Source organism: Oncorhynchus tshawytscha, linkage group LG16, assembly GCF_018296145.1.
Source record: "Oncorhynchus tshawytscha isolate Ot180627B linkage group LG16, Otsh_v2.0, whole genome shotgun sequence".
Classification (NCBI taxonomy): Eukaryota; Metazoa; Chordata; class Actinopteri; order Salmoniformes; family Salmonidae; genus Oncorhynchus; species Oncorhynchus tshawytscha.
Window position 1 is genome coordinate 24,825,572 of NC_056444.1, and position 27,740 is coordinate 24,853,311.

Genomic DNA, 27,740 nt, shown 5'->3' on the forward strand with positions numbered 1-27,740 from the left:
GTTGTGCTGCAGGATAGCGTGTTCTTTCACACGGTGGCGTTATCTCTCATGACTTCGGTCTCTCCCCCTATTGAAGTGAGTGTCTTGTAGGAATCTGGGGGCACCGCTTCCTGCTTGAAAAGGACACCCTAAAAAAGGAACGTCAAAATGGTTCGAAGCAGACAGACCAGAGTACTGTTCCTGAATGACATGGAGCGACTAGAGAGGACTCTGTTCCGACTAGAGCAAGGTATGTAGGCAATGGCCATTCAAATCCTGGGCAACTTCACATTTGCACTTGCGAATAATACAAACAAAAACTACTGGGTATAATTTGTGGAACGTTCCAACAGGAATCTGTTCCAAAAACTTCTTAAAGTACAAGGATGCCAACAAACAACGCATACAAAGTAGCATACAAAGTAGCATGACCAATTCACCTCGCTAACTAGCTGCAGAATATGCATCAACTAACCACGTAGTTTATTCTTAACGTTTTAATTAACGTGGTGAGTGAAGTATCTTATTCTTATATCCCACTGCAGTATCTTATTCTGCCGCTATACAACTTTGTATGCGTTGTTTGTTGGCAACCTTGTTATTTACGAGGTTTTTGGAACAGATTCCCCCCCCCCAAAAAAAAACCAGTCCTGCGAATTATAGGCTATTTGAAGTTTGTCATTATTAGACAATTGTTTTTTTGTATGGTGCTATCTTGCTTTTATTTTACCCCCAGGATGGATATTATTCCTGCTGTTGAAAATATAGACGTTGAAATGCACATTTAGTTAATGGGGGAGTGGTAGGCTAGGCATGGGCTTAACATTGCTATGCATTTGACACTTGAGTGATGTAGCCTATCTTGAAATATTCTAGTGAAGAGTTTGCAGCTATAAATAGCAAGGTAAAAGGCCTTGTGTTCTCTGTGGCTTAGCTGTACTGTTTCTACTGTTTGGCAAGATCAATTGCTTGGGCGGGCATCACTTCAGACATTGGATTTGTTTTTAAACTGAGTTTTAATGCACATTTGATTGGCAGGACACCATAACAGCTGCCTATGTGTTTTCCAAGTTTACATTTTCCCATTAGGACATTATTAGTTCCAGTCATTGTCCAGGGTGAACCTTTCTGATTTCACTGTAGACTCCAGCAGTGCTTTTAGCACATATCCTGCTTGTGTATTACTTGTTATTATGTAATGATAATGACATACTATTATTATTCTACCATCAGGCTTTGAGCTCCAGTTCCGGTTGGGGCCCACTCTGCAGGGGAGGCGTGTGCAGGTCCACACTAACTACCCTGCGGAGGGAGAGAAGTTTGACCGGCTTAAGTTCTGGCCTCTGAACTGGATAAACCCAACGGGGAGAGAGGATGACTCGGACAAGTACTGCAAACTGGACCTGCAGGTGGCAGGGTCCTACCAGTATTACTTTTGTGCTGGGTAAGAAAGCACTGTTTCTTGTTCAGAAGGAGTGTACACACATCTAGTTATTTGCAGGGTACAAGATAGATTCCCGTTCACTCTTCTGTGTGCAGTACTTTCACATTGAATCAAAATGTACTAGATATGTGGTGGTGGTAAGCCAGCACTGTTTATGCACTGTTCTTTTTGATTTCTGACATCTAATCATGATGTGTTCGATTGAAAACAAGACATAAGTGTCACAATGTAAACTGGTGAATCACAGTTAAATCCCTGTCTGTGACACCAGTCTCCGTGAGTGTCTCAGGGGGAGTGAGATATGCAAAAAACGTATTTCCATTTCACGCCTCACACTTGTACAGGTTACCCACTTGCACATGCAGTGAAACAGGACTATATAAGCACCCTATAACCCTAATAATAATTATAATAATAAATATTATTATTTAACAAACCTACAGGTGATTTTGGGGCTCAACCTCAATAGTCAACCCTTTTATCCCATACACGTTATGCTGTTGATTGATCTCGTTGCCTGTTGTATTGCCTGATGTGGTCTGTGTGATTCCCAGGACTGAAGAGAAGACTGGTAGTGGCTACATAGTGGTGGACCCAGTGCTGCGTGTGGGTGCCGATAACCATGTCCTACCCCTGGACTGTATTGCCATTCAGACATACCTGGCCAAGTGCCTGGGGCCTCTGGACGAATGGCAGGACAGGCTCAGGGTTGCCAAGGAGACCGGTGAGGGGCAGAATGAGATACCATAGTCAGCTGGCCAACAATCAGAAGCATGGCTATTGTTATCGTCAGTATAAATGGGTTTTTCTCCTGCTCGGGTTACGTGATCAGGAAAAATTCCTGTCCTCACTCATAAGTGTCACACTGTCACATATTTAATTTGGTTTAAATTGCTGAAGTAAATAATTATTTTTGAAAGCACAGCAATTGTTTTTGCTTGTTCTTAATCATGTGCCTGCAGTTCAAAAGTACAGATACTAACAAATATAGAGTTCATCTTTATTGGTTCATCGTATAGATTGTGCTGAACAAAGAGTTGTGGTTTGGGGGATAATCACACAGTGGTTGAGATCTGTTTGGTTATACTGGTGGGCATTGACCCATTCTAATATCTGCAAAAAATATTTGCAGTGTTTGCCGTTTCTTAATATCTGTCTGTCCAGACACGCATTGGGTTCATTGCAAAACATGTAACGTACCTATAGCATAATTGTTACTGTGGGTTCATAGATTCACATTTCTCATTCATAATATATTTTTTATCTAAACTCTCTCTCTCTCTCCCTAGGTTATAACATGATCCACTTCACCCCGCTACAGAAGTTAGGGATGTCTCGCTCCTGCTATTCTCTGGCCGACCAACTGGAGCTCAACCCAGAGTTCTCTACTGAAGGGAAGAACTACACCTGGATGGATGTGGGCAACCTGGTGGAGAAACTGAAGAAAGAGTGGAACATGGTCTGCATCACTGACGTGGTCTACAACCATACAGGTATTGTTTTAGTATATAGTGCACTACTATAGTCCCTGGTCAAGAGGGCATCATTTGGTGCACTCTACACATGAGCATCGGCTCACACTGTCTCGACACAGTAGGATGAATACATTCCCATTTTGTGAATGGTGGTGTGGTAGGCTACGTACCGTACCGCATGGATATGTAACATACCTATCCATGCTGCCATTTATAGAGACGGGGGATCTCATCTCTAAGCTCTTCAGAAGATAGTGTTTCATGAAGAGTTATGACTGACCTTCTGGGTACTATTCCCAAGCCACAGGGAAGACTTGCAGGACTGACTGATAGTAAAATATGGGTTAGCAAAGTCTCTTCTCAGATAACCTGGGTTTGATATAATATATAACTTTGCAGAGGTGATATGTAGTAGCTCCCTTTTTAAAATAGCCTTAATAATCTTCATAATCGTCAGGACAGCAAGTGGCTTTAGTGTCCAGAATGTTCAGATCTTTGAAAATGACAAGTGCACACTTCACAAGTTTAGAATCCAACACAAAACATAAATATTTGCTTGTAAATCTTTCATAGTCATGGTGTGAACCCATCATAAAATGCAATGGGGTAAATATCAAGAGCTCAATACCTGACTGAAAATTTCCCATGTTTCTTACCCCCAATCCCTTTCAAATATACCAAATACAGTGTGTTATTTTTTGGGGTGTTTTACCCCCTTTTTTCTCCTCAATTTCGATCTTGTCTCATCGCTGCAACTCCCCAGCGGGTTCAGGAGGCGAAGGTCAAGTCATGCGTCCTTGGAAACATGACCCGCCAAACCGCGGTTCTTAACACCCGCCTGCTTAACCCGGAAGGCAGCCGCACCAATGTGTTCGGAGGAAACGCCTTTCAACTGACGACTGAGGTCAGCCTGCAGGTGCCTGGCCTGCCACAAGAGCACGATGAGCCTAGTAAAGCCCACCCTAAAAAACCCTCCCCTAACCTGGACAACGCTGGGACAATTGTGCGCCTCCCTATGGGACTCCCGATCACGGCTGGTTGTGATACAACCCGGGATCGAACCCCACTCAGGAGGCCCAATACAGGGTGTTTTTATACAGCAAAACAAACAATGTTACCCAAGAGTCCAGCTTAAAAGGAAATGCATGTATATTTATCAAAATTGTATCATGAATATATTGCAGGATCATGGTGACTCATGCCCTTCTAGTAGTCTAAAGGCTATGACAGAGAAACTGGTGCCAGGTTGTAGTGGACTTTGGCATCCACTCAAGTATGGTCAGCAGGACTACTGCCAATGCATTAGCCAGTATGCGAGGAGAGATTTGCAACCTTTACATCATGTGTTAATGGACAGAGGAAGATGGTATGTGAACAGCAGGTCATCCTATATCCTTACTAGAAGTACACAATGAAAATACTGATTTAATAAACATGTTTGACTTCTTGTCACCAAACATACATTTGATCAATTCAATGGTAACAACCATTGTGATAACACTGACAGTACAAATTAATAGAACAATCATGTGTTGGATGTCCATAGCAACGGTGAAAGTTGAAGCACTTAGTCATAAATTGAAACAATCATGTCAGAGAGAGCGCACAGTCAAACAACCAGATTTATTACAATCCACTATTAGGCAAAAATGTAATCAGAAGCTCAGCTTCACACATTGTGCTGCAGACATGGGGGAGCCATGGTTATCTTTCCACCCCTATCATAAGCACCAATAACTAATGAAGGTGTGAACATGGTGTGGCAGTGTGGCAACATTTTAAACCCCCCCCCCCTCACTCAGTTGTCTTTGAAGACACAGGATGCATCCCAAATGGCATCATATTCCCTATTCCGTGCACTACTTTCTGGTCAAAAGTAGTGTACTATATAGGAGATGGGGTGCCATTTGGGACACAGACAGTGTCATGGAGTGATGGGCTGGTTCATTGCAAAGGGGAATACTTCAATCTGACCTTCAATGTGAAGAGGCTAAATGCTGACCGAGGAAACTGAGACCATGATGCAAGAGCCACAGCTGCCTCTGCAATGTTTGTCCTATGTAAAGGGCAATGGTGTTAGGGTGCACTGCACAACTCCTACCCCTTTAGTGTTTTTAAGTTTATTGATCTCTTAAGTACGACCCGCAAATGACCATTCAAGCAATGTTGAATGTGTTCCAAATATGTCTTATTCCATGACATTGGAGAGAATTCCCTACTGGGGTTAGATCCATTCTTCCTCTGTCATTTTTAACAACTGTTACCTTCTTTCCCTCCTAGCTGTGAGTAAGTGGTTGTGGCTGCACCTACTGGGCACACACTGGTTGAATCAACGTTGTTTCTGCGTCATTTCAATGAAGTGACGTCTGTGCCCAGTGGGTATGGCTACAACCTAGTAACAGTTAGTAAAAGCCCCCTCTCTCTCCTTAGCTGCTAACAGTAGGTGGTTATGTCTACACCCTGAGTGTGGCTATAATCTGGTGAACTCGCCCCACCTGAAGCCAGCCTGGGTGCTGGACAGGGCTCTGTGGCACCTCACCTGTGACATCGCAGACGGGAAGTACAGTGGCCATGGTGTTCCTGCTCACATCGAGAATGAATACCAACTCCACGTGAGTTGGTTGGGTTACCCTTCTGTTTTGTACTGTATTGAAATAGGAAAATGGTCAATCCAATTAATGAAGAGATATTTTGAGTAACCCTACTTTCAACCCAAGTGTCCCTCTTAGGACAAAATTGGATTGATTGATTGCCTCCTCTTGTAGATGCTGCGAGGTGTCCTCTGGGATGAGATCTACCCCAGGACCAAGCTGTGGGAGTTCTACCAGGTGAACGTGGAGAAGGCTGTGGAACAGTTCAGGAAGCTGCTTCAGGCAGGTAAGGGCTACCAACCACTCAGGACTTGTAATTTCAGTGTCATTACATTGAATTATGTTGAATGGGATGAATGGTGAATGATGTTTTTAATATCTCTTGAGCCACCCCAGGAAATCATTTGAAACAAGTTATTTGTGTTCCAGATATTGTGCTTCCACTGTTGAAGTAGCAATCAGCTCGCACGAAACATCTGGTGCACTAATCTTCTTCAGTATTTTTGTGTTTGATGTTTTCTACCCAGGAGGCAAAGCAGTGAGATTAGAGAATGAGGATAAGAAGCGTCTGAGGATCCTCCCGGACCCCCATTGTCGACGCTTCGGTAACACCGTGGACATGACCTCAGCCTTGGAGACCTTCATACCCAATGGGTGGGTTCGCTTTAGGATACACCATTACAGAGAGCACGGAGGGCTAACATTAATAATATGCATGTCAATCTCTCCTGGTCCAAAGTGGAGGAGCGATTAACTTCCCTACTACTTGTATTTGTGAGAAGTATTGACATGTTGAATGCACCAAGCTGTCTGTTTGAACTACTGGCACACAGCTCGGACAACCATGCATACCCCACAAGACATGCCACCAGAGGTCTCTTCACAGTCCCCAAGTCCAGAACAGACTATGGGAGGCTCACAGTACTACATAGAGCCATGACTACATGGAACTCTATTCCACATCAAGTAACTCATGCAAGCAGTAAAATTTGATTTAAAAATACACCTTAGGGAACAGCAACTGTGAAGCAACACAAACATAGACACATGTATACAAACACACGATACTATACGCACATGTGCACATGGATTTTGTATAGTAGATATATAGTAGTAGAGTAAAGGCCCGAGTTCACACACTATGTGAGAATGCTGTTCATCGACTACAGCTCGGCATTTAACACCATAGTACCCTCCAAGCTCGTCATCAAGCTCGAGACCCTGGGTCTCGACCCCGCCCTGTGCAACTGGGTACTGGACTTCCTGACGGGCCGCCCCCAGGTGGTGAGGGTAGGCAACAACCTCTCCACCCCGCTGATCCTCAACACTGGGGCCCCACAAGGGTGCGTTCTGAGCCCTCTCCTGTACTCCCTGTTCACCCACGACTGCGTGGCCACGCACGCCTCCAACTCAATCATCAAGTTTGCGGACGACACAACAGTGGTAGGCTTGATTACCTACAACGACGAGATGGCCTACAGGGAGGAGGTGAGGGCCCTCGGAGTGTGGTGTCAGGAAAATAACCTCACACTCAACGTCAACAAAACTAAGTAGATGATTGTGGACTTCAGGAAACAGCAGAGGGAACACCCCCCCCATCCACATCGATGGAACAGTAGTGGAGAGGGTAGCAAGTTTTAAGTTCCTCGGCATACACATCACAGACAAACTGAATTGGTCCACCCACACAGACAGCATTGTGAAGAAGGCGCAGCAGCGCCTCTTCAATCTCAGGAGGCTGAAGAAATTCGGCTTGTCACCAAAAGCACTCACAAACTTCTACAGATGCACAATCAAGAGCATCCTGGCGGGCTGTATCACCGCCTGGTACGGCAACTGCTCCGCCCACAACCGTAAGGCTCTCCAGAGGGTAGTGAGGTCTGCACAACGCATCACCGGGGGCAAACTACCTGCCCTCCAGGACACCTACACCATCCGATGTTACAGGAAGGCCATAAAAATCATCAAGGACTACAACCACCCGAGCCACTGCCTGTTCACCCCGCTATCATCCAGAAGGCGAGGTCAGTACAGGTGCATCAAAGCTGGGACCGAGAGACTGAAAAACAGCTTCTATCTCAAGGCCATCAGACTGTTAAACAGCCACCACTAACATTGAGTGGCTGCTGCCAACACACTGACTCAACTCCAGCCACTTTAATAATGGGAATTGATGGGAAATGATGTAAAATGTATCACTAGCCACTTTAAACAATGCTAACTAATATAATGTTTACATACCCTACATTATTCATCTCATATGTATACGTATATACTGTACTCTATATCATCTACTGCATCTTTATGTAATACATGTATCACTAGCCACTTTAACTATGCCACTTTGTTTACATACTCATCTCATATGTATATACTGTACTCGATACCATCTACTGCATCTTGCCTATGCCGCTCTGTACCATCACTCATTCATATATCTTTATGTACATATTCTTTTTCCCCTTACACTTGTGTGTATAAGACAGTAGTTTTGGAATTGTTAGTTAGATTACTTGTTGGTTATTACTGCATTGTCGGAACTAGAAGCACAAGCATTTCGCTACACTCGCATTAACATCTGCTAACCATGTGTATGTGATAAATACAATTTGATTTGATTAATGTTGTGAAATCTGTTATGAATGTACTGTAATGTATAACTGCCTTAATTTTGCTGGACCACAGGAAGACTAGCTGATGCCTTGGCAGGAACTAATGGGGATCTATAATAAATACAGCAGCAGACCTGCTCATAGAGTCACTGCTATGCCGATCACCTTTCTTGTAGCGTATTCTACCTTCTATAAGACAATTACTTTGCTTGTTAACCCATCTTTGCATCCGCTAAGACACTTTGCAAGGGTGCTTTAAACCCATTTGAGATAAACAGGAATTCTTTGAAGCGATAATCCCGATTTATCTTAAGATGGGATTTGCTTTGTCACCACTGTTGGGTCTACAAATGCTTCTGTGCCACTCATATAGTTACATATTGCTACACCCGGCAAAACATCTGCTAAATATGTGGATGTCACCAATAAAATGTTATTTTGATTTCCAGCAATGAGCCCTCGTCCATCCAGGAGTGTTGTAACTGGTTGAGGAACAGACTGGAGGAGCTGAATGTGGAGAGCTATAAGGAGATGCACTACCATGAGGAACAGGCCACCAACTGCATTGTGGGAAATGTAGTGTACGAACGCCTTGCAGACCACGGGCCTAAGTTGGGACCTATTACCAGGAACCATCCAGTGGTGTGTGGATATTTCACCTTCCCATTTGAGGACAACTTGACCTTTGACCAGGAAATGCAGCTGATGAGCCAGACAGACAAAGCGTGTCACTTCCTGGCACACAACGGCTGGGTGATGTCAGATGACCCCCTGAGGAACTTTGCAGAGCCAGGTCAGCTGATAGTTCTGTTCTAACTATTTCTACAGACCGGTCGAGTTAAACAGATAGAACATGCTCAGTATTCACATACTTTTCTTTGAAAAGTTTGTAAGGACCTTGGGTATTTACTGACCACTTGTCATGAAAACATGTAGTGCCCGAGTGGCGCAGCGGTCTAAGGCCACCAGCGGTCTAAGGCACTGCATCTCAGTCATAGAGACGTCACTACAAACACCCTGGTTCGAATCCAGGCTGAATCACGATGGGTCGTGACTGGGAGTCCCATAGGGCGGCGCACAATTGGCCCAGCGTCGTCCGGGTTTGGCTGGTGTAGGCCGTCATTGTAAATAAGAATTTGTTCTTAACTGACTTGCCTACTTAAATAAAGGTGAAATAAAAACATTTGATTTATGGTACATTAGGATTGTTATATCCATCTTATGCCAGAAGATGATAATGTACTTTTCCTTGAGAAATGTGACTATTATCTAATATAAGGTTTAGATATCATTGATTTCAACCCGACTCAACTCCAGCCACTTTAATAATGGGAATTGATGGGAAATGAAGTAAAATATATCACTAGCCACTTTAAACAATGCTACCTAAAATAATGTTTACATACCCTACATTATTCATCTCATATGTATACGTATATACTGTACTCTATATCATCTACTGCATCTTTATGTAATACATGTATCACTAGCCACTTTAACTATGCCACTTTGTTTACATACTCATCTCATATGTATATACTGTACTCGATACCATCTACTGTATCTTGCCTATGCCGCTCTGTACCATCACTCATTCATACAGTGCCTTGCGAAAGTATTCGGCCCCCTTGAACTTTGCGACCTTTTGCCACATTTCAGGCTTCAAACATAAAGATATAAAACGGTATTTTTTTGTGAAGAATCAACAAGTGGGACAAAATCATGAAGTGGAACGACATTTATTGGATATTTCAAACTTTTTTAACAAATCAAAAACTGAAAAATTGGGCGTGCAAAATTATTCAGCCCCTTTACTTTCAGTGCAGCAAACTCTCTCCAGAAGTTCAGTGAGGATCTCTGAATGATCCAATGTTGACCTAAATGACTAATGATAAATACAATCCACCTGTGTGTAATCAAGTCTCCGTATAAATGCACCTGCACTGTGATAGTCTCAGAGGTCTGTTAAAAGCGCAGAGAGCATCATGAAGAACAAGGAACACACCAGGCAGGTCCGAGATACTGTTGTGAAGAAGTTTAAAGCCGGATTTGGATACAAAAAGATTTCCCAAGCTTTAAACATCCCAAGGAGCACTGCGTAAGCGATAACATTGAAATGGAAGGAGTATCAGACCACTGCAAATCTACCAAGACCTGGCCGTCCCTCTAAACTTTCAGCTCATACAAGGAGAAGACTGATCAGAGATGCAGCCAAGAGGCCCATGATCACTCTGGATGAACTGCAGAGATCTACAGCTGAGGTAGGAGACTCTGTCCATAGGACAACAATCAGTCGTATATTGCACAAATCTGGCCTTTATGGAAGAGTGGCAAGAAAGCCATTTCTTAAAGATATCCATAAAAAGTGTTGTTTAAAGTTTGCCACAAGCCACCTGGGAGACACACCAAACATGGAAGAAGGTGCTCTGGTCAGATGAAACCAAAATTGAACTTTTTGGCAACAATGCAAAACGTTATGTTTGGTGTAAAAGCAACACAGCTCATCACCCTGAACACAACATCCCCACTGTCAAACATGGTGGTGGCAGCATCATGGTTTGGGCCTGCTTTTCTTCAGCAGGGACAGGGAAGATGGTTAAAATTGATGGGAAGATGGATGGAGCCAAATACAGGACCATTCTGGAAGAATGCAAAAGACCTGAGACTGGGACGGAGATTTGTCTTCCAACAAGACAAGGTTCCAAAACATAAAGCAAAATCTACAATGGAATGGTTCAAAAATAAACATATCCAGGTGTTAGAATGGCCAAGTCAAAGTCCAGACCTGAATCCAATCGAGAATCTGTGGAAAGAACTGAAAACTGCTGTTCACAAATGCTCTCCATCCAACCTCACTGAGCTCGAGCTGTTTTGCAAGGAGGAATGGGAAAAAATGTCAGTCTCTCGATGTGCAAAACTGATAGAGACACCCCAAGCGACTTACAGCTGTAATCGCAGCAAAAGGTGGCGCTACAAAGTATTAACTTAAGGGGGCTGAATAATTTTGCCCAATTTTTCAGTTTTTGATTTGTTAAAGTTTGAAATATCCAATAAATGTCGTTCCACTTCATGATTGTGTCCCACTTGTTGTTGATTCTTCACAAAAAAATACAGTTTTATATCTTTATGTTTGAAGCCTGAAATGTGGCAAAAGGTCGCAAAGTTCAAGGGGGCCGAATACTTTCGCAAGGCACTGTATATCTTTATGTACATATTCTTTATCCCCTTACACTTGTGTGTATAAGACAGTAGTTTTGGAATTGTTAGTTAGATTACTTGTTGGTTATTACTGCATTGTCGGAACTAGAAGCACAAGCATTTCGCTACACTCGCATTAACATCTGCTAACCATGTGTATGTGACAAATACAATTTGATTTGATTTGAACTAGTGTGATGGTGTGCAACTCCCCTGTGTCCTCCCTGTCTCTAGGCTCTAACGTGTACCTGAGGAGGGAGCTGATCTGCTGGGGAGACAGTGTGAAGCTGCGTTACGGTGAGAAACCAGCGGACTGTCCCTACCTGTGGGCCCACATGAAGAAGTATACAGAGATCACAGCCCAACACTTTGCGGGCGTGCGCTTGGACAACTGTCACTCCACTCCTCTACATGTGGCCGAGGTACAGTATGCTGATCTGACTGTAGATGCACCATTCATAGCTACATATCCTGGTGAATATTTTCAGTGATACACTTAGGGTACGTTCGTAAATTCACTTTGGCTATCTACTCCGATTTCAGAGCACTCTCATCTGAGAGTGCAAGAGGGCAGAATAACTGATGAATTTACAAACACGCAACACCCTCTGAATATGACCGGTGTCAGTAAACGTTGGCAATTTCTTTTTTACATTGTTTACATCTGTGAGCTTGTGTGGCCTACCACTTCGCGGCTGTGCCGTTGTTGCTCCTAGACTTTCCACTTAACAATAACAGCACTTACAGTTGACCGGGGCAGCTCTAGCAGGGGAGAAATTTGACAAACTGACTCGTTGGAAAGGTGGCATCCTATGACTGTGCCACATTGGAAGTCATAAGTCATAGTACGCTGAGCACGTGATAACTATAAAGCTCCACTCCACATTTAATTCTAAATGTCTACTGCTTACTTGATCAAATTTTTCAACTAGGCTATAAAAATAATGTTGCATTCTATCTGTGCTGGCTACCTGAGACATTAAACAAATAGTTAGGAGGACATTCAGCCTACATTAATAAATTGCTGACAATCAGCCTAAATGGGTAATGGAAGCAATAACTTTTGTGGTTTTTATTCAACACTTGGGTTTTGCAAAAAACAAAAAAAATAGTTACGTCGTTATGTCCAGCTGTTTTTACTGATGCAAGATAGTTGAATGGAAATGCACTCTAGCAGGAAATTGTTGCATCTATACTAAACAAAAATATAAATGCAACATGTAAAGTGTTGGTCCCATGTTTCATGAGCTGTTGCCGAAGAATAGAATGTTCCTTTCTCTAACATAAGCCACCTCCAACGTTGTTTTAGAGAATTTAGCAGTACATCCAACCGGCCTCACAACCGCAGACAACGTGTATCCACGCTAGCCCAGGACCTCCACATCTGTCTTCTTCACCTGCTTGATTGTCTGAGACCAGCCCTTTTGTGGGGAAAAACACTTCCAGGCCCATGGCTGCACCCCTAACCAGTCATGTGAAATCCATAAATTAGGGTCTAATAAATGGATTTAAATTGACTGATTTCCTTAGATGAACTGTAAATCAGTGAACTTGTTGCATATTGCCTTTTATATTTTTGTTCAGAATATTTTCTAACAATCTAATGTAGAGGGGGAAAAAACACTGGACAAATTCATGGAAACATACAGTAGCTACTATTCTTGGGCTCCCGAGTGGCGCAGTGGTCTAAGGCACTGCATCTCAGTACAAGAGGCATCACTACAGTCCCTGGTTCGATTCTAGGCCCAATGACGGAGTAGTCCGTCATTGTAAATTCTAATTTGTTCTTAACTGACATGCCTAGTTAAATAAAGGTTTAAAAAAATGATCTTATTTTTATTGTTCGGGGAAAAACTTTCTGAAGATATTTAAAAGTTTTCTAGATTCAAAATTGGGTTCCCCTAGTCTCAGAATGTGTGATTCTATTGACTGTTCCTGCCCTTGTGCATTCAGAAAGTATTCAGACCCCTTGACTTTTTCCACATCTTGTTACGTTACAGCCTTATTCTAATATGGATTAAATTTAATTTCTTCATCAGTCTACACACAATATCCCATAAGGACAAAGTGAAAAATGTATTTAAAAAAATGTTTTTTTTTTGCAAATGTGTATGTATATATCTTTAAAAAAAAAAACGGCAATACTTTATTTACATAGGTATTCAGAATGTTAAAATAGCTAGTGTCAAATAAATATGTACGTAGTATTCAACAAAACAAGTGAACCCCATGTAGCCCTTAATGTTATTATGTAGGGAATTATGACACTTCATCATGCATATTAAGGCTTTATGAATGCTACATGTCACCACTCTAAGTGAAGTTTTACCTTGTGCTCTGTAGGCGATGCTGGCAACAGCCAGGGGGGTCAGACCTAACCTCTATGTGATAGCTGAACTCTTTACGGGCAGCGAGCTGATTGACAATGTGTTTGTAAACCGCCTGGGGATTACCAGTCTGGTCAGAGGTACTGCTTCTGCCTTATCGTACTGTAGGACTGTGGGAACTGGACTGATGCATTCTGACTGAGCATGATGCTAAATGTTGGTTCATTCTTTCCTTCTCTTTCTTTCTTTCTTTCTTTCGATAATCTTATTCCCCTCTTCTGCCACGGGTTTACTTTGAATCTGACATTTTCATCATACTTATCCTGTTCAAATTCTCCTTCATGAATATATATCTTTACTAGCTTTCCCAACACCACTCTCTCCTCCTTTCCCACTAACTTTTTGTTGCATGGTAATTGACACTTTGCATGTCTCCCCCCCACCCCCTGTGTGAGTTGTTTTCATATTTTCCCTCTTTCTTGCCTAGCCTGTCCCCCTTCACATCTCTCCTCCTCTCTTGTCTCATATCTAATCTCACTTTCTAAATCCCCTCCTTTCCTCTGTTCCTCCTATCTTTTCTCATCTCTGTCTGATCCCCCCACATGCCTTTCTTGCATTGCATGCACTGGCATTGGCCTGTGGTGTGGGTGGCTGTGCTGTGTGTAGTACATGCTGGAGAGAGCTCGCGAGCTGAAGCCTGACCTGTATGTGGTGGCTGAGCTATTCACGGGCAGCGAGGAGCTGGACAATGTCTTTGTCACTAGACTGGCCATTACCTCCCTCATCAGAGGTAAGAGCCTGGGAAATGCACAAATGGCACAAAATCTATAGCCTGTCTGCCAGTCTATTTGTGCAGTCTCGCCAACTCCTTGACAATGAGCAATGGAGTTGACGATCACAAACAGATCTGAGACCAGTCTACACATCTGATAGAAATAGAAAAATACACGTTTACTGTTTTCTGTTTTGCTTCAACATATGTGGCATGGATATGTGTTAGTGAAGTTGGCTATTGGCTTTTTTCATGGTATGAAATACCTTTTATCAAATATTGATACACGGGAAACTGAATAAATCTGCAATTGATCGCCTCTTGGCTAAAAAAAGGACCGTTGGTTGTAATATTTGAAGTTAACTGAATTCATTCACTATTTAAATCAGCCTGGGTTATTTGTTTTCTTATAAATGACTGCAATGACCATATTGGCTATAACCATTTGCCTGTTCTACAATAACAATATAATCTGTCTCTCTGTCTTCCTCAGAGGCTATGAGTGCAGGGGACAGTCATGAGGAGGGCAGGCTGGTCTACAGGTTTGGTGGAGAGCCTGTGGGCTCTTTCGTCCAGCCCAGCCTCAGACCTCTGGTGCCCTCTATCGCCCATGCCATGTTCCTGGATGTTACTCATGACAACGAGTGCCCTGTCCAGGTAGTTTGCAGTATGTAGCTGGGGTTACCCATGACAAGTCCCCTATTCAGGTAGTGTACAGTATGTTGTTACCCATGACAATGAGTGTCCTAATTAGGTAGTATACAATATGTCACTGGAATTTGTCAACATCCCTATTTATACCGAATTAAAATATAAACACAACATGTAAAGGGTTTGTTTCAGGAACTGACGTAAAAGATCCACTTTTTTTTTCTTCCCATAAGCACAAAAGGCTTATTTCTCTCAGATTTTGGGCACAAATTTGTTAACATCTCTGTTAGTTAGAATTTCTCCTTTTCCAAGATAATCCATCCACCTGACAGGTGTGGCATATCAAGAAGCTGAATAAACATGATCATTACACAGGTGCTGGGGACAAAAGGCCGCTCTAAAATGTGCAGTTTCATTACACAACACAATGCCACAGATGTCTCAAGTTTTGAGGAATTGGCATGCTGACTGCAGGAATGTCCACCAGAGATGTTGCCAGATAATTGAATGTTGAGTAAAGTCTTTGCAGATGAGCAGGGACCCTGAGCATTTTTTGTTTGGTGTTTTTCAGAGTCAATAGAAAGGCCTCTTTAGTGTCCTAAGTCTTCATAACTGTGACCTTAATTGCCTACCGTCTGTAAGCTGTTAGTGTCTTAACGACCGCTCCACAGGTGCATGTTCATTAATTGTTTATGGCTCATTGAAGATGAAGATCTGTGAAGTTATTTGGATTTTTACTAATTATCTTTGAAAGACAGGGTCCTGAAAATGGGACGGTTTTTTTGTTGCTGAGTTTGTAGTAGTGTTATTGTTGATCGATGTTGTGACTGTTTGTTGGTGTTATTTATTTACTATTCCTCTTCTGTGTTGTAGATTCGCTCTGTGTACGACTCCCTCCCGAGCTCTGCTATCGTCTCCATGGCCAGTTGTGCTACAGGCAGTACTAGAGGATATGATGAGCTGGTCCCTCACCAGGTATGAAAAAGGGCCATGATTATCAAAAGTGTGTGTCTTTGTGAGCGTGTTGTAAAGTGAGTTCACTTCAAAGACAAAACTGTAAGCTAAAATCTCTTCTATATTTATCTCGTCTATATTGAAACTGCTGACAATGTATGAAACGGACAGTGTTTAGTTCTACGTTTGATTCCAACTTCCTGTGTGTTCTTGTGCAGATCTCTGTTGTGAAGGAGGAGCGCTTCTATCCAAAGTGGAACTCGGAGGCCAAGCCCTCCTCTGCAGGGGAGGTGAACTCCCAGAGTGGTATCATCGCTGGGAAACTGGCCCTCAACAAGCTGCACCAAGAACTGGCCTCTAAGGGCTTCTCGCAGGTTAGATGGACTTCTAAGATCCACTCTGAGACATGCACTGGGCACATAGCCATGGGTACGGATGGGCAGCCAGCAAATGTCTTTTGACTATTTTCCCAGATCCAGATTTAGCCTAAACCTGGACTATAAAGCATGCTCAATACAGAATCTCTATGGAAAGTGCTTTCTAGTCCAGGACCAGGCATATTGAAAATGGCCATCCAGAAACTGGACATGGGGAACTAAACTGAATTGCTCAGCAAGGGACTTTTGAGGGAATATTGAATTGTAGAGTTGCAGAGTAAGTGCTTCTACTGAAGAACACAACAAAGAAGTGTGTGTGTTTGTTTTGCAGGTCTATGTGGACCAGGTGGATGAGGACATAGTGGCAGTAACCAGACATTGCCCCAGCACACACCAGTCTGTGGTAGCTGTGTGTCACACTGCCTTCAGGAACCCCAAGACCTATCAATATAGACAGGAGGTTCCCCCCATGTGCATCCCAGGTACAGTACCCCAGTTTCCCTCAATCCTACTCCTGGAGAGCCACAGCCAAAAGAACAAAAGCCAGAACTACTGTGGCTCTCCAGGAGCCAGATTGAGTATCACCACAGTAGGCTATCACTAATCATCTTGATATCACTTCCTTTAGTAGTTTCCATGAAAACCCAGATCAGGTCAGTGTCGACTGTGTTCTCCTGCAGGTAAAATAGAGGAGGTGGTACTGGAGGCCAGGACCGTGGAGAGGATAGCTGGGTCGTACCAGAAAGACCGGAAGAGCATCAACGGTCTCCCTGACCACACATTAGAGATCAGAGAACACATCCAGGTAACACGAGAACAGCACCATGGAATTACTACTTTACACCCTGGTTTAGAATACTAGTTGCAAGCTTATCCCTCTAGTCTATCATTCCTTTCTATTGAAAGAAGTGGGCCAGGATTTGCTCAAGTCGCAGAGTTGGCAATGTTTGTTTTCTTGTTGAATGGTTATGGTAGTCTCATACACACTTGGTAAATTACAGAGTGTAGTGTAGCACAAAACAGGTTTTGTTATTGGGTCTCTTCATTCCAACCACCTGTATATGAATTCGACTTAATTTGAAAGACACTGATGGTGTGAACACTTTCTACTCCAACTGTCTTGCAGCTACATGACAGCAAGATTGTGAAACAGGATGATGTCATGTGTAAGGGCCGCAGTGAATTTGTCCAGGAGATTGAATTCGAACACCTCAACCCTGGTAGTGTGATAGTGTTCAGGTAAGAATACACTGTCCTATTGAGGTCATTTCACGTGCTGTATATATCAAGTGTCTAGGAGTAGGAGTCTCCCCCGTGTCCATACCATATGCATTTATGATCGGAAAAACCAAAACTGATCCTAAATCAGCACTCCTACTCTTGAGTCATGCCTTACGAGTCTGTAACCCGTGGTCTTTGTCCCCAGGGTGAGTCTGGACCCCAGGTCCCAGGAGCTGGTGGGGGTTCTGAGGAGACACCTGGTCCAGTTCAGTGACCATTACAAGACGGGCAGTATGCCGGACAACAACGCCCCAGCCATACTCACTACTCCTCTGGCAGCGTACGTATACTCTAGATAATTCTTTCACTCGGTAAATTGATGGTGACTTTTGTAAGGAATCTCAGCCCATATCTCTGCTAATATCTGACCCATTCATTGCAACATAAGACATGTTAACTAATTAAGCAACTGCTGTTAGACTTTTTCATAGGCTGTCTTCCACTGGTAAATGTTAATCCAGCCTACTGTTAATCTTCCTACCTGTCTGCTCCCTCCCAGTATTATGTCCAAGGTGACCCTGGCGGACATGAACGTGTTGCTGTTCCGTTGTGACGCTGAAGAGCAGGAGGACGGTGGAGGCTGCTACAACATCCCTTCCTGGATGAGTCTCAAGTACGGAGGCCTGCAAGGTACAAAACAAGGGGAGGGGGGGGCTTTCTGGAAAATCATGCCTCCTACTGCATGCATATTGCAGTGTTAACCGTTTTGTGCCGGGAACCGTAAAACTATGATCTTCCATTTACCAGTCAGGACCGCCAAGCTACCCTTCCTCCTTTTAGGGACTAATTACATTGAAATGGATATGTATGATGAGTTTGTTTGTCAGATGGAGTAACCTCTTTTGACACTCACAGGTCTGATGTCGGTGATGGGGGACATTCGTCCCAAAAACGACCTGGGACACCCCTTCTGTGACAACTTGAGACGGGGAGATTGGATGATCGACTACGTCAGCAACCGGCTGCTCATCAAGGGAGGAGCACTGGGCGAGGTAAAACATGACAAACCTCACCATGGTGGCATCCCAAATGGCACTCTGTTCCCTATGTAGTGCACCTCTCAAAAGTAGTGCACTAGTGCATAGGGAGTAGGCTGCTATTTGGCACCCAGATCTGGTCAAGATGATGTCTATTCCTTTGGGTCCACTCAAATGTTTTTGAGAGCCATGGTGATTCTTCAATTGGAACTTTACAGATCCTTACCAAGCCTTACCACTCATACACTCAGCATCATTGTTGTATTGCATTGATTACGTCTATTTAGCCTGCTAACTGGCCATAGACACACACAGTTTTGCCGTTTTAATTAATATGTCTCTTGATGTCCCTTCAGGTAGGCAAGTGGTTCCAGGCCATGTTTACCTATCTGAAGCGGATCCCTCGCTACCTGGTGCCATGCTACTTCGACTCCATCATTGTTGGGGCTTATACCACCGCCTTGGATATTGTGTTCAATAAAATGTCAAAGTAGGTTGAATAACAACCAGCTATTCCTATTCATAAATGAAATAGAAACATCTGAATTTGTAGTACTTAAAAATAAAAAATAAATTGTACAAAATAATTCTGTTCTGAATGAAAGGTGAAACTTGAAATCATTCCTCAAACTTCTAAATTCAGCTTGTCATCTCTGTGTGTTTGTCCTCTGGTTCTCTAAGCTTCATCCAGACCGGTTCCACCCTGGTGAAGCAGTTAGCTCTGGGCTCAGTACAGATGTGTGGAGTGGGCCTGCACCCTGCCCTTCCCCCCCTGGCACCCACGCTGCTTGACGTGCCCTACCGTCTCAATGGGGTTACCAACGAGAAAGAGCAGTGCTGTGTGTCACTGGCTGCAGGTAAGGCATTTTATTCAATTCAATACAACTTTATTCTGGGCAATCCCTACTGGGGACCAGCCAATCAGTCTATACACTTACAGATACATCCACACACTTTAGCTCCCTCTCTCTTTTTCTCTCTCTGTCTGTCTCTGTGTGTGTTACCGGTTGGCTAATGGTTGTCTGTCTGATGTCACAGGTCTTCCTCATTTTGCGGCTGGGATGGTCCGTTGCTGGGGCCGGGACACTTTCATGGCACTGCGAGGTCTGATGCTGGTGACAGGAAGACACCTGGAGGCCAGGTACGTGTCACATTCTCCAGTAGAACATCGGTGTCCTATCTGATGAATGGGTATATATTTCAATTAAAGTATGATTTTTTTTAAAGTAACAAACTCCAGTACACCTGTGGTCTTGGATGCTGCCAAACAATTGAATGGATTTCACACCAGTGTTTTGTTTGCCCTTCATCAGAGTTATAAAGATGAATCCTTTAATTTCTGTCACTGTTTTCCATAGAAACATAATCCTGGCGTTTGCTGGCACCCTGAGGTATGGCCTGATCCCCAACCTGCTGGGACAGGGGACTGGCGCCCGCTATAACTGTCGTGACGCAGTATGGTGGTGGCTGCAGTGCATCCAGGACTACTGCAACATGGTGCCTGACGGAGTCAACATCCTCATGTGCCCTGTGTCAAGGATGTATCCCACCAATGTGTCCCAGCCACAGCCCGCTGGAGCCTGGGTGGGTTCACACAAACACACACACAATCTACAGCCCGCCAGCGCATGAGTAAGGGGCATGGTGGTCTCGCTTCGTCACCGCAAGACATTAAGTCTGACTCATGAGACTAGGGCATGTCTGGGGTCAAACAGCGTGGTTATAGCAGCCTATTGATATGTCATACTCTGTGTAGATCTGACGATGCAGTCCAAAAAAATTTGCTTATTGTTAGAAGTTCAAACAAGTACTTTTAGACAGGACCGATAGTCATTTAGTCATTCCTTAAATGTCTGCCCATATTAAATTGTATCTGTGACGTCAACTCTGCAGATCCAGCCCCTGTATGATGTCATTCATGAGGCGATGACGCGTCATATGCAGGGGACGGAGTTCAGGGAGAGGAACGCTGGACCACAGATAGATCGCAACATGACCGATGAAGGCAAGATAAACACGTGCACACACACATTACACACACATGCAAATCTAGAGGCGTGGTTTATCAGCTATTTACGTGTTTTATCTTACCGATTTTTGTCTTTCCCTACCAGGGTTTAATGTTGAGGCCAAGGTGAATGAAGACACTGGGTTTGTCTATGGAGGAAATCGCTTCAACTGCGGGACATGGATGGACAAGATGGGAGAGAGTGACAAGGCTCATAACAAAGGAATCCCAGCTACACCTAGGTACTGTTTTCCTCTCCTTTGGTAAAGAGTTGCTTGTCTTCACTCAGTCTAGGACAAGCCTACATATCCATAGTAATCTATTGTAGTATGTGCAGTGCTTGTTCTTTTCCCCTTGTTAAGTGTTTTCACAAGGGTGTGCATGTTTGTGCCTGCGTGTCTTCCAGGGATGGCTCTGCAGTGGAGATAGTGGGTCTCTGTAAGTCCACAGTGCGCTGGTTAGTGGACCTTCATACGCACGGCTTCTTCCCTTACGCAACCCTCACCATCCTTAGTGATGGTACGTTCTAGAATAAACCCAAATCTTCATGTTTTTCCCAGCTTTCTCACATCCTCAAATGTAAAAAAATTAGACCATTATGACAATTGGGATACTACTACATAGTAATTTCAGATGCTGAAATTTGTATTTTAAACAATAACCTCACTAAAATTGTAAAATTGCTGGGGGTTTCTTCTCCATAGTGAAGCTAGACATATCTGTTCTCTTCTAGGTCGTAACATCTCTGTGCCCTATGAAGAGTGGAACAGAAAGATCCAGGAGAACTTTGAGAAGATGTTTTACGTGTCTCACAACCTTCAGGACCCCAATGAGAAACACCCAGACCTGGTGCACAAGAGAGGCATCTACAAGGACAGCTATGGGGCCTCCAGTCCCTGGTGTGACTACCAGCTCAGGCCCAACTTTGCTATCACCATGGTGGTGGTAAGCACGGCTCCTTTTAACTGCCTTATTAGCCTTGTAACTAATGTCCTATCGTCCTGTCCAAGGAATGGACAACATCAAACTGCCTCATGCTAAAGAAACGGGAAGATAGGCCCCTACTATATGGGCCGATCTGGCACTGATGAGGCTTACCTACTTACCTCATCGGTGTTGTAAAGACTAGGCTAGTCAGTGCTCTGGTTAACCCTAACCCTCTCAATGTGGGTGTACTGAGGTTACCAATGTATTTGTGCTGAACATTATTTGAGTCTTGCAAACCCAATTTACAAAGATGTATCACTTGTATTTACAAGTTGTCGTCTTAGGTCAAGTATCTCACCTCTGTGTGTACCTTCTCTCTCTGTGTTCTCCAGGCTCCAGAGCTGTTCACAGTGGAAAGGGCCTGGGAGGCACTAGAGATGGCAGAGAAGAAGCTGCTCGGCCCCCTGGGAATGAAGACCTTAGATCCAGAGTGAGTGGGATGCTTCATCCATACCCTCATTTACAGTAACACATTCACTCTGTTGCTTTATTTAGACAGCTCGGAGCTGCAGAGAGGGTAGAGGACAGATCAAGAGGATCAACAGTTACGAAATTGGTGGCGTATCAGGAATTCGCTACAAAGTAGTCTGGAGACCTACTAGACTAGACCAATGGTGTATACATGCCCTGGATTTCTGATGCTATGTATTGGCCAATGAGAGTCTTTGAAGCCACCGGCCACCACATTGTTACTCCTCACAAGAAGCAGTCCTCCGTAGGAAAGAATGGTATTCTATAGTATCCCAATTAATTATTTAATGGACAAATTGACAGGTATTTAGGAATATATTTATTGTAGTGGGGACATGCAGTAACGGTAGTACTCTCAAAAAATACACCTTTTAAGGTAAATGTTATATTTATAATTTTTATGTTCAGTTCACATAATATAATTTTAAAAATATTTATTAAGGTGTCTAATATATTTAGCAAAAATGAATGTAGACATTAGTAAATGCATTTTTATAGCTTCTCAAATATTTTTTTTACAATGTTGGAAGATTAGAAAAATGGGTGTGCAGGGCTTCAAAACAGCGCCCCCTGTCCGTCATGTAGGGTTTACACACATTAGACTAGACCAGGTTTTCCCAAACTCTGTGTAGTGTTAGGGCAAAAACCATAACGTGCATGTCTTGTGGTCCCGAGGACTGAGTTTGGGAAAAGCTGGACTAGACCCAGTTCTGGCACCACAGTCATTCTTTATCTCATTCCTGTCCTCCTTGTCCCACAGTTAACATTTTCTCTCTTTCTTTCGCCTCATAAAGTGACATGAAGTACTGTGGTGTCTACGATAATGCTCTGGATAGTGAGAATTTCAATGTTGCTAAGGGCTTCAACTACCATCAAGGACCTGTAAGTACATTTATTGCAGCCCACATAAACATTAGTCAGTAGACAGGAACTTAACGGTGATTGTATGGTACCAAACTAGGGTTCGTGTTCCCATGTGGGGTCACCTGATTTGAAAATTAGGTCGCCAGAGAAACTTGGTTCATAGAACCGCGGTTACGTGAGTAACCTCTAACATCTGCTAAATGCTGTTGTGGCAAACAGAATGGTTTCTGTTTTCTTCCAACAAATTTAGCTCTAACTTTTGAACGGTTGGTGCTGTCATGACCACAATCCTGAAAGCTTAGACTCTCATGAATATGGACGTTCTGTATTCCTCCACGATCCTCAGAAGCCACGCAGGACTCGTTAGAAGAGTGGACAGGACCAGGCACCAAATCAAACTGGGCAAAAAAGAACATTGAAAGCAATGATGACAGGTATTGACATTAAGGTCTGAAAGGCACTTGCCCATCATGCAAGACAAGAGTATTTTGGGGTTTCCAAAAAAATTATGATCACTTGCCCGAAAATGAAAATTAGACCTTGGCGCCATGACCAGTGGAAGCAAAAATAGCCCCATAGCATCAAATATCCACCATATTTTACAGTATATATTCTGCATATGCTTCTGTTTTTCAATACCAAACCCACCACTGTGTGGCCAAAGAGCTCTATTTTCATGTCGTCTGACCATAGCACCGGTTCCAATCCAAGTGCCAATGCCGTTTATCTAACTCCATGCGGCGCAATGGTCAGATGACACGAAGAAAAAAAGCTCTTTGGATACATGCACACGAGTTGTGTGTTTTGGCGTCTCAAAAAGGAAGCATATACAGAAAAGTACCTCAAACCTACAGTAAAATATGGTGGTACATCATTGATGTTATGGGGCTATTTTGCTTCCACTTGTCCTGTGGCCCTTGTTAAAGTCAACAGCATCATGAGGGTGCTGGAGTATTAAACTAGATTTTTTTTAAATTTTGTTTTACTACTTGTTAAAGAAAATCTCTTTCTCTGCGCAATTGTATTAGTATGACATAATATAAGGGGGAACCAAGAAGATCAGTACTGGAATTATTTGTATTTTGGTTGTTGTCAGTAAAATAATTCTCACTGCATGCTGACTGCCATGAATTCCATAAATTATCTGTCTATGTGGAAGAACCACAAAGATCAGTTTTAGGCTACTAGAATGATTTATTAATACAAAAAACTCAATCACCTGCCGAATGGTGCAACCTCAGAGCAGGCTTAATTTATGTGACTGCTCAGTTCACTTGCTTCGGGCAATGGGTCAACCCTTAATGTCAATACCTGGATGTTCTTTTCTACACAGAAAGTCATCAGGTCGACACTGGAAAGTGATGTTTTCAACTAAAATTATGGAAGCGGGGTACAGAAGAAATTTTTCCCAATTGAAACCAGTTCAGCCAAGCCTGAATTCCAGCGATAATGACACAAAGTAAAAAATAAAAAGGTTTTGTATTGTAACTGGATTATAGCTCCTGTCTAAATGTTGTGAATTATATATATCTACCAGTCTGTTTTAATGAGTGTTAGCATGCTAATAGCACACCATGTACACAAAAATGTATATGTTTAAGGGTTATGCAGTAGGTTGATAACGATATCACCAGAGTATGCTGTATCAGACATTTCAAATAAAATGTAAAACTAATGAGAAAACAGTCATGGTATTTCATTTTAAGAGAATTAACTAGATTTAGCAAGGCAATGTTGGGGCTAATTTGAATGGGCTCCAATAGCAGATTAAGGGGATCCCAGTACCACCCACGTGACTGCAGTGAAACATCACTTTGTGGGGGCTCCTAAACAACTATTGCCTGATGATCTTTTGAATTTCCCAATAGGTTTCTGAAGCATTTTAGCCACTTCAAGCCGTACTTCCTTCAGATTAAGATTCTTTCAATGTAATCTGACTGATTTTGTAATACTGTCAAGGCCCCAAATAAAAAAGTTACATTGGCTGCTGATTGCATCACTGTTTTTGCATGGTGGGGTTGCGCTTTAAAAAAATATATATATTTTTATATATCACTAATAATTTTATATAAAAAAAATGTTTTTACATTTCACCTTTTTTATTTAACTAGGCAAGTCCGTTAAGAACAAATTCTTATTTACAATGATGGCCTACACCGGCCAAACCCGGATAACGCTGGGCAAATTATGCACCACCCTATGGGACTCCCAATCCCGGCCGGTTGTGATACAGCCTGGATGGGGCCACGGGCCAATAAAGTTTGGGAGCCCCTGCACTATGGTAACCGTAAATGTGTGTTTCCCTCTCTTAGGAGTGGCTCTGGCCAGTCGGCTATTTCCTACGAGCCAAACTGCACTTTGCCAAGAAGATGGGGCCAGAGATATACGACAAGACTGTGTACCTGGTGAAGAATGTCCTCTCTAGGCATAACATCCACTTCGAGAGGTAAGACACAAGCACAAAGACTTGTTAGGTGACTTCAAATGCTATAATGTTCTCAATTGTTTTAACAACAATTCAGGTGAAAGGTACCTCTTGAGGATAGTGAGACGCTAGCGTCTCAAGTGGCCAATTGCCTGGGGAAATGCAGAGCGCCAGATTCAAATAAAATTCTATAACATTCAAACTTTCAATAAATCACACATGCAAGATACTCGATTAAAGCTACACTCGTTGTGAATCCAGCCAACATGTCAGATTTTAAAAATGCTTCTCGGCAAAAGCATGAGAAGCTATTATCTGATAGCATGCACCCATCAACCAGTAGTAAACAAAAGAACTAGCGTAGCAGGCGCTACACAAAACGCTGAAATAAAATATAAAACATGCATTACCTTTGACGAGCTTCTTTGTTGGCACTCCAATATGTCCCATAAACAATTTCAATTGGTCCTTTTTTTTCGATTAATTCCGTCCATGTATACCCAAAATGTCCATTTATAAAGCAAGTTTGATCCGGAAAACAACAGCTTGCCAAAACACAACGTCACTACAAAACATTTCAAAAGTTGCCTATAAACTTTGCGAAAATATTTCAAAATACTTTTGTAATACAACTTTAGGTATTTTTAAACGTTAATAATCTATCAAATTGTAGACGGGGCAATCTGTATTCAATAGAGCAAGTAAACAAAACATGCACCTTTTTCCCTCTTGCATAACTTTCAACAGTGTAACGTTGTTCCAGGATGTGCTTCTTCTTCGTTGCACCAATGATTAACTTCAACCCAATTCCAAAGACTGGTGACATCCTGTGGAAGTCGTAGGAACTGTAAAATGGTCGCTATCAAATATCCCTTGGCAAAGACAACTGAGGGAACGGTCAGAGGCAAAAAAAAGAAATAATTCTGAACAGTTTTTCCTCTGGGTTTTGCCTGCTACAGAAGTTCTGTTATAGTCACAGACATGATTGAACCAGTTTTTGAAACTTCAGAGTGTTTTCTATCCACACCTACTAATCATATGCATATAATATATTCCTGGCATGAGTAGCAGGAAGTTGAAATTGTGCATGCTATTTATCCAAAAGTGAAAAGGCTGCCCCCTATCCTTAAGAAGGTGTACATAACTTTTTTTTATTGTTTCACTCAATTGATATGATTGATTATAATTGTCACATAATCAATATTGTCTTTTATCACCCACCAGATCATCTTGGAAGGGTCTACCTGAGCTGACTAATGAGAATGGCCAGTACTGTCCCTTCAGCTGTGAGACTCAGGCCTGGTCTATCGCCACCATACTGGAGGTGCTGCATGATCTGTAGATGGAGAATATCTTATTTTCTTTTGCAGTTTTCAAAAATATTTCCTTTATGCAATATTTTCGTGAAGCCCTTTTAACGATTATCACATACCATAGCTAGAACCATGTGGCTATCTCTACAAAACTGCCTTAAACAACATAAACCCCTAAACCTCTTTGTTACATGTTGATATCAATGTCAATGTATGCTTTCATAAATGTGGCTTGCATGTTCATTGTAGTCAATACATATTTAATTGTTTTAAGATCAGTTAGACTATTCAGTACATTCAGAAGTACTTTTTTCTTAATTCTGCATTCTCATCGCTGCAGGGATGAATTGTCCCTTCTTCCCATTCTAAATGCTGTCTCATACTATATATATATATTATTTTGTCCTTGTGACTGATGAGACGTTAAACTGTGAATCAGAAATATGAATCGGATCCACCACAAGAATATGCTTCACATGCTACACCACCATAATAAAAAAATAATTTTAAAAAATCACATTTTTGTTACAATCCAAACTTGTGTGGATAACACCAGTAGAAATAAATCATGGAGTAATCCTCTCTTGCTGTTTTGTGCATTGTCATGATTCACCCCCTCTTTTCTGCAAAGTCATGGTTCACTTATCCCCTATTACTGGAAGACCTCACCCCCTACGGATTCTTACTGTACATACTGGAAGTGGCATTGCCCAACGTACTGACATTTTTACCAATTAGCTGTGTAGAAACAAAGGAGACTCAACCAACAGCACAGTTTCAGTGCCACTCACATCCTGTCATGTTCAATTATCCTGTCAATATTAATCATTACAAAAAGGAAAACACTCTTGTATAATTCCAGTCATCGTCCTTGGTAATTTCACTGAAATGACTGAATACAATGTTCTACCTATTGTTGGGAATAGCAAGGGTCCCACTTGGCACAGATGTCTGTTCAATGTCTAGTTTTGATTTACATTTGGTTGAGTTGTCAACTTCCATGTATTCAATGTGAAATCAAAGAAATATCACCC

The 27,740-nt window shown here is 42.6% G+C and overlaps 2 protein-coding genes across 7 annotated transcripts in view; one reads left to right on the forward strand and one right to left on the reverse strand.

Annotated features, from left to right (window-relative positions):
* frrs1b (ferric-chelate reductase 1b) overlaps nucleotides 1-132 on the reverse strand; it is a 30,167-nt gene extending 30,035 nt beyond the window's left edge. For 2 of the 4 annotated variants that reach the window (XM_024374666.2, XM_024374663.2), the window contains exon 1: nucleotides 1-125. The gene's annotated coding sequence lies outside the window, so the exon portion shown is untranslated. The other 2 variants (XM_024374668.2, XM_024374665.2) reach the window with 2 other exon arrangements.
* On the forward strand, nucleotides 95-27,294 carry LOC112215549 (glycogen debranching enzyme). 3 transcript variants are annotated; one of them, XR_002948241.2, is made up of 31 exons: nucleotides 95-229; nucleotides 1,213-1,423; nucleotides 1,978-2,147; nucleotides 2,713-2,916; nucleotides 5,329-5,510; nucleotides 5,664-5,775; nucleotides 6,017-6,143; nucleotides 8,551-8,894; nucleotides 11,534-11,721; nucleotides 14,293-14,416; nucleotides 14,892-15,055; nucleotides 15,923-16,024; nucleotides 16,222-16,377; nucleotides 16,712-16,862; nucleotides 17,061-17,185; nucleotides 17,507-17,619; nucleotides 17,807-17,941; nucleotides 18,161-18,291; nucleotides 18,517-18,653; nucleotides 18,995-19,128; nucleotides 19,320-19,495; nucleotides 19,677-19,779; nucleotides 19,997-20,222; nucleotides 20,532-20,643; nucleotides 20,753-20,888; nucleotides 21,053-21,165; nucleotides 21,380-21,591; nucleotides 21,966-22,063; nucleotides 22,899-22,986; nucleotides 23,315-23,402; nucleotides 25,281-25,412. XR_002948241.2 is itself a non-coding variant. In XM_024374655.2 (31 exons), exons 1-31 carry the CDS (start codon nucleotides 148-150, stop codon nucleotides 26,733-26,735), a joined length of 4,608 nt encoding a protein of 1,535 aa, XP_024230423.1. In that variant the 5' UTR covers nucleotides 95-147; the 3' UTR covers nucleotides 26,736-27,294. The 3 variants fall into 3 exon arrangements, 2 of the variants coding, with proteins under 2 accessions (XP_024230423.1, XP_024230422.1); XM_024374655.2 differs by lacking the exons at nucleotides 14,293-14,416; nucleotides 23,315-23,402 and adding exons at nucleotides 13,643-13,766; nucleotides 26,618-27,294 and having other exon boundaries at nucleotides 25,281-25,414; XM_024374654.2 differs by lacking the exon at nucleotides 23,315-23,402 and adding an exon at nucleotides 26,618-27,294 and having other exon boundaries at nucleotides 25,281-25,414.
* Nucleotides 27,295-27,740: the final 446 nt, after the last annotated feature.

What these genes read in the sequence shown, in the direction of transcription:
- LOC112215549 (XM_024374655.2), top strand. Translation starts at nt 148, where the DNA reads ATGGTTCGAAGCAGACAGACCAGAGTACTGTTCCTGAATGACATGGAG. An exon ending in ACAACGAGTGCCCTGTCCAG is followed by an intron (nt 15,056 to 15,922) that starts GTAGTTTGCAGT and finishes TCTGTGTTGTAG; the next exon opens with ATTCGCTCTGTGTACGACTC. An exon ending in ATGAAGACCTTAGATCCAGA is followed by an intron (nt 22,064 to 22,898) that starts GTGAGTGGGATG and finishes CGCCTCATAAAG; the next exon opens with TGACATGAAGTACTGTGGTG.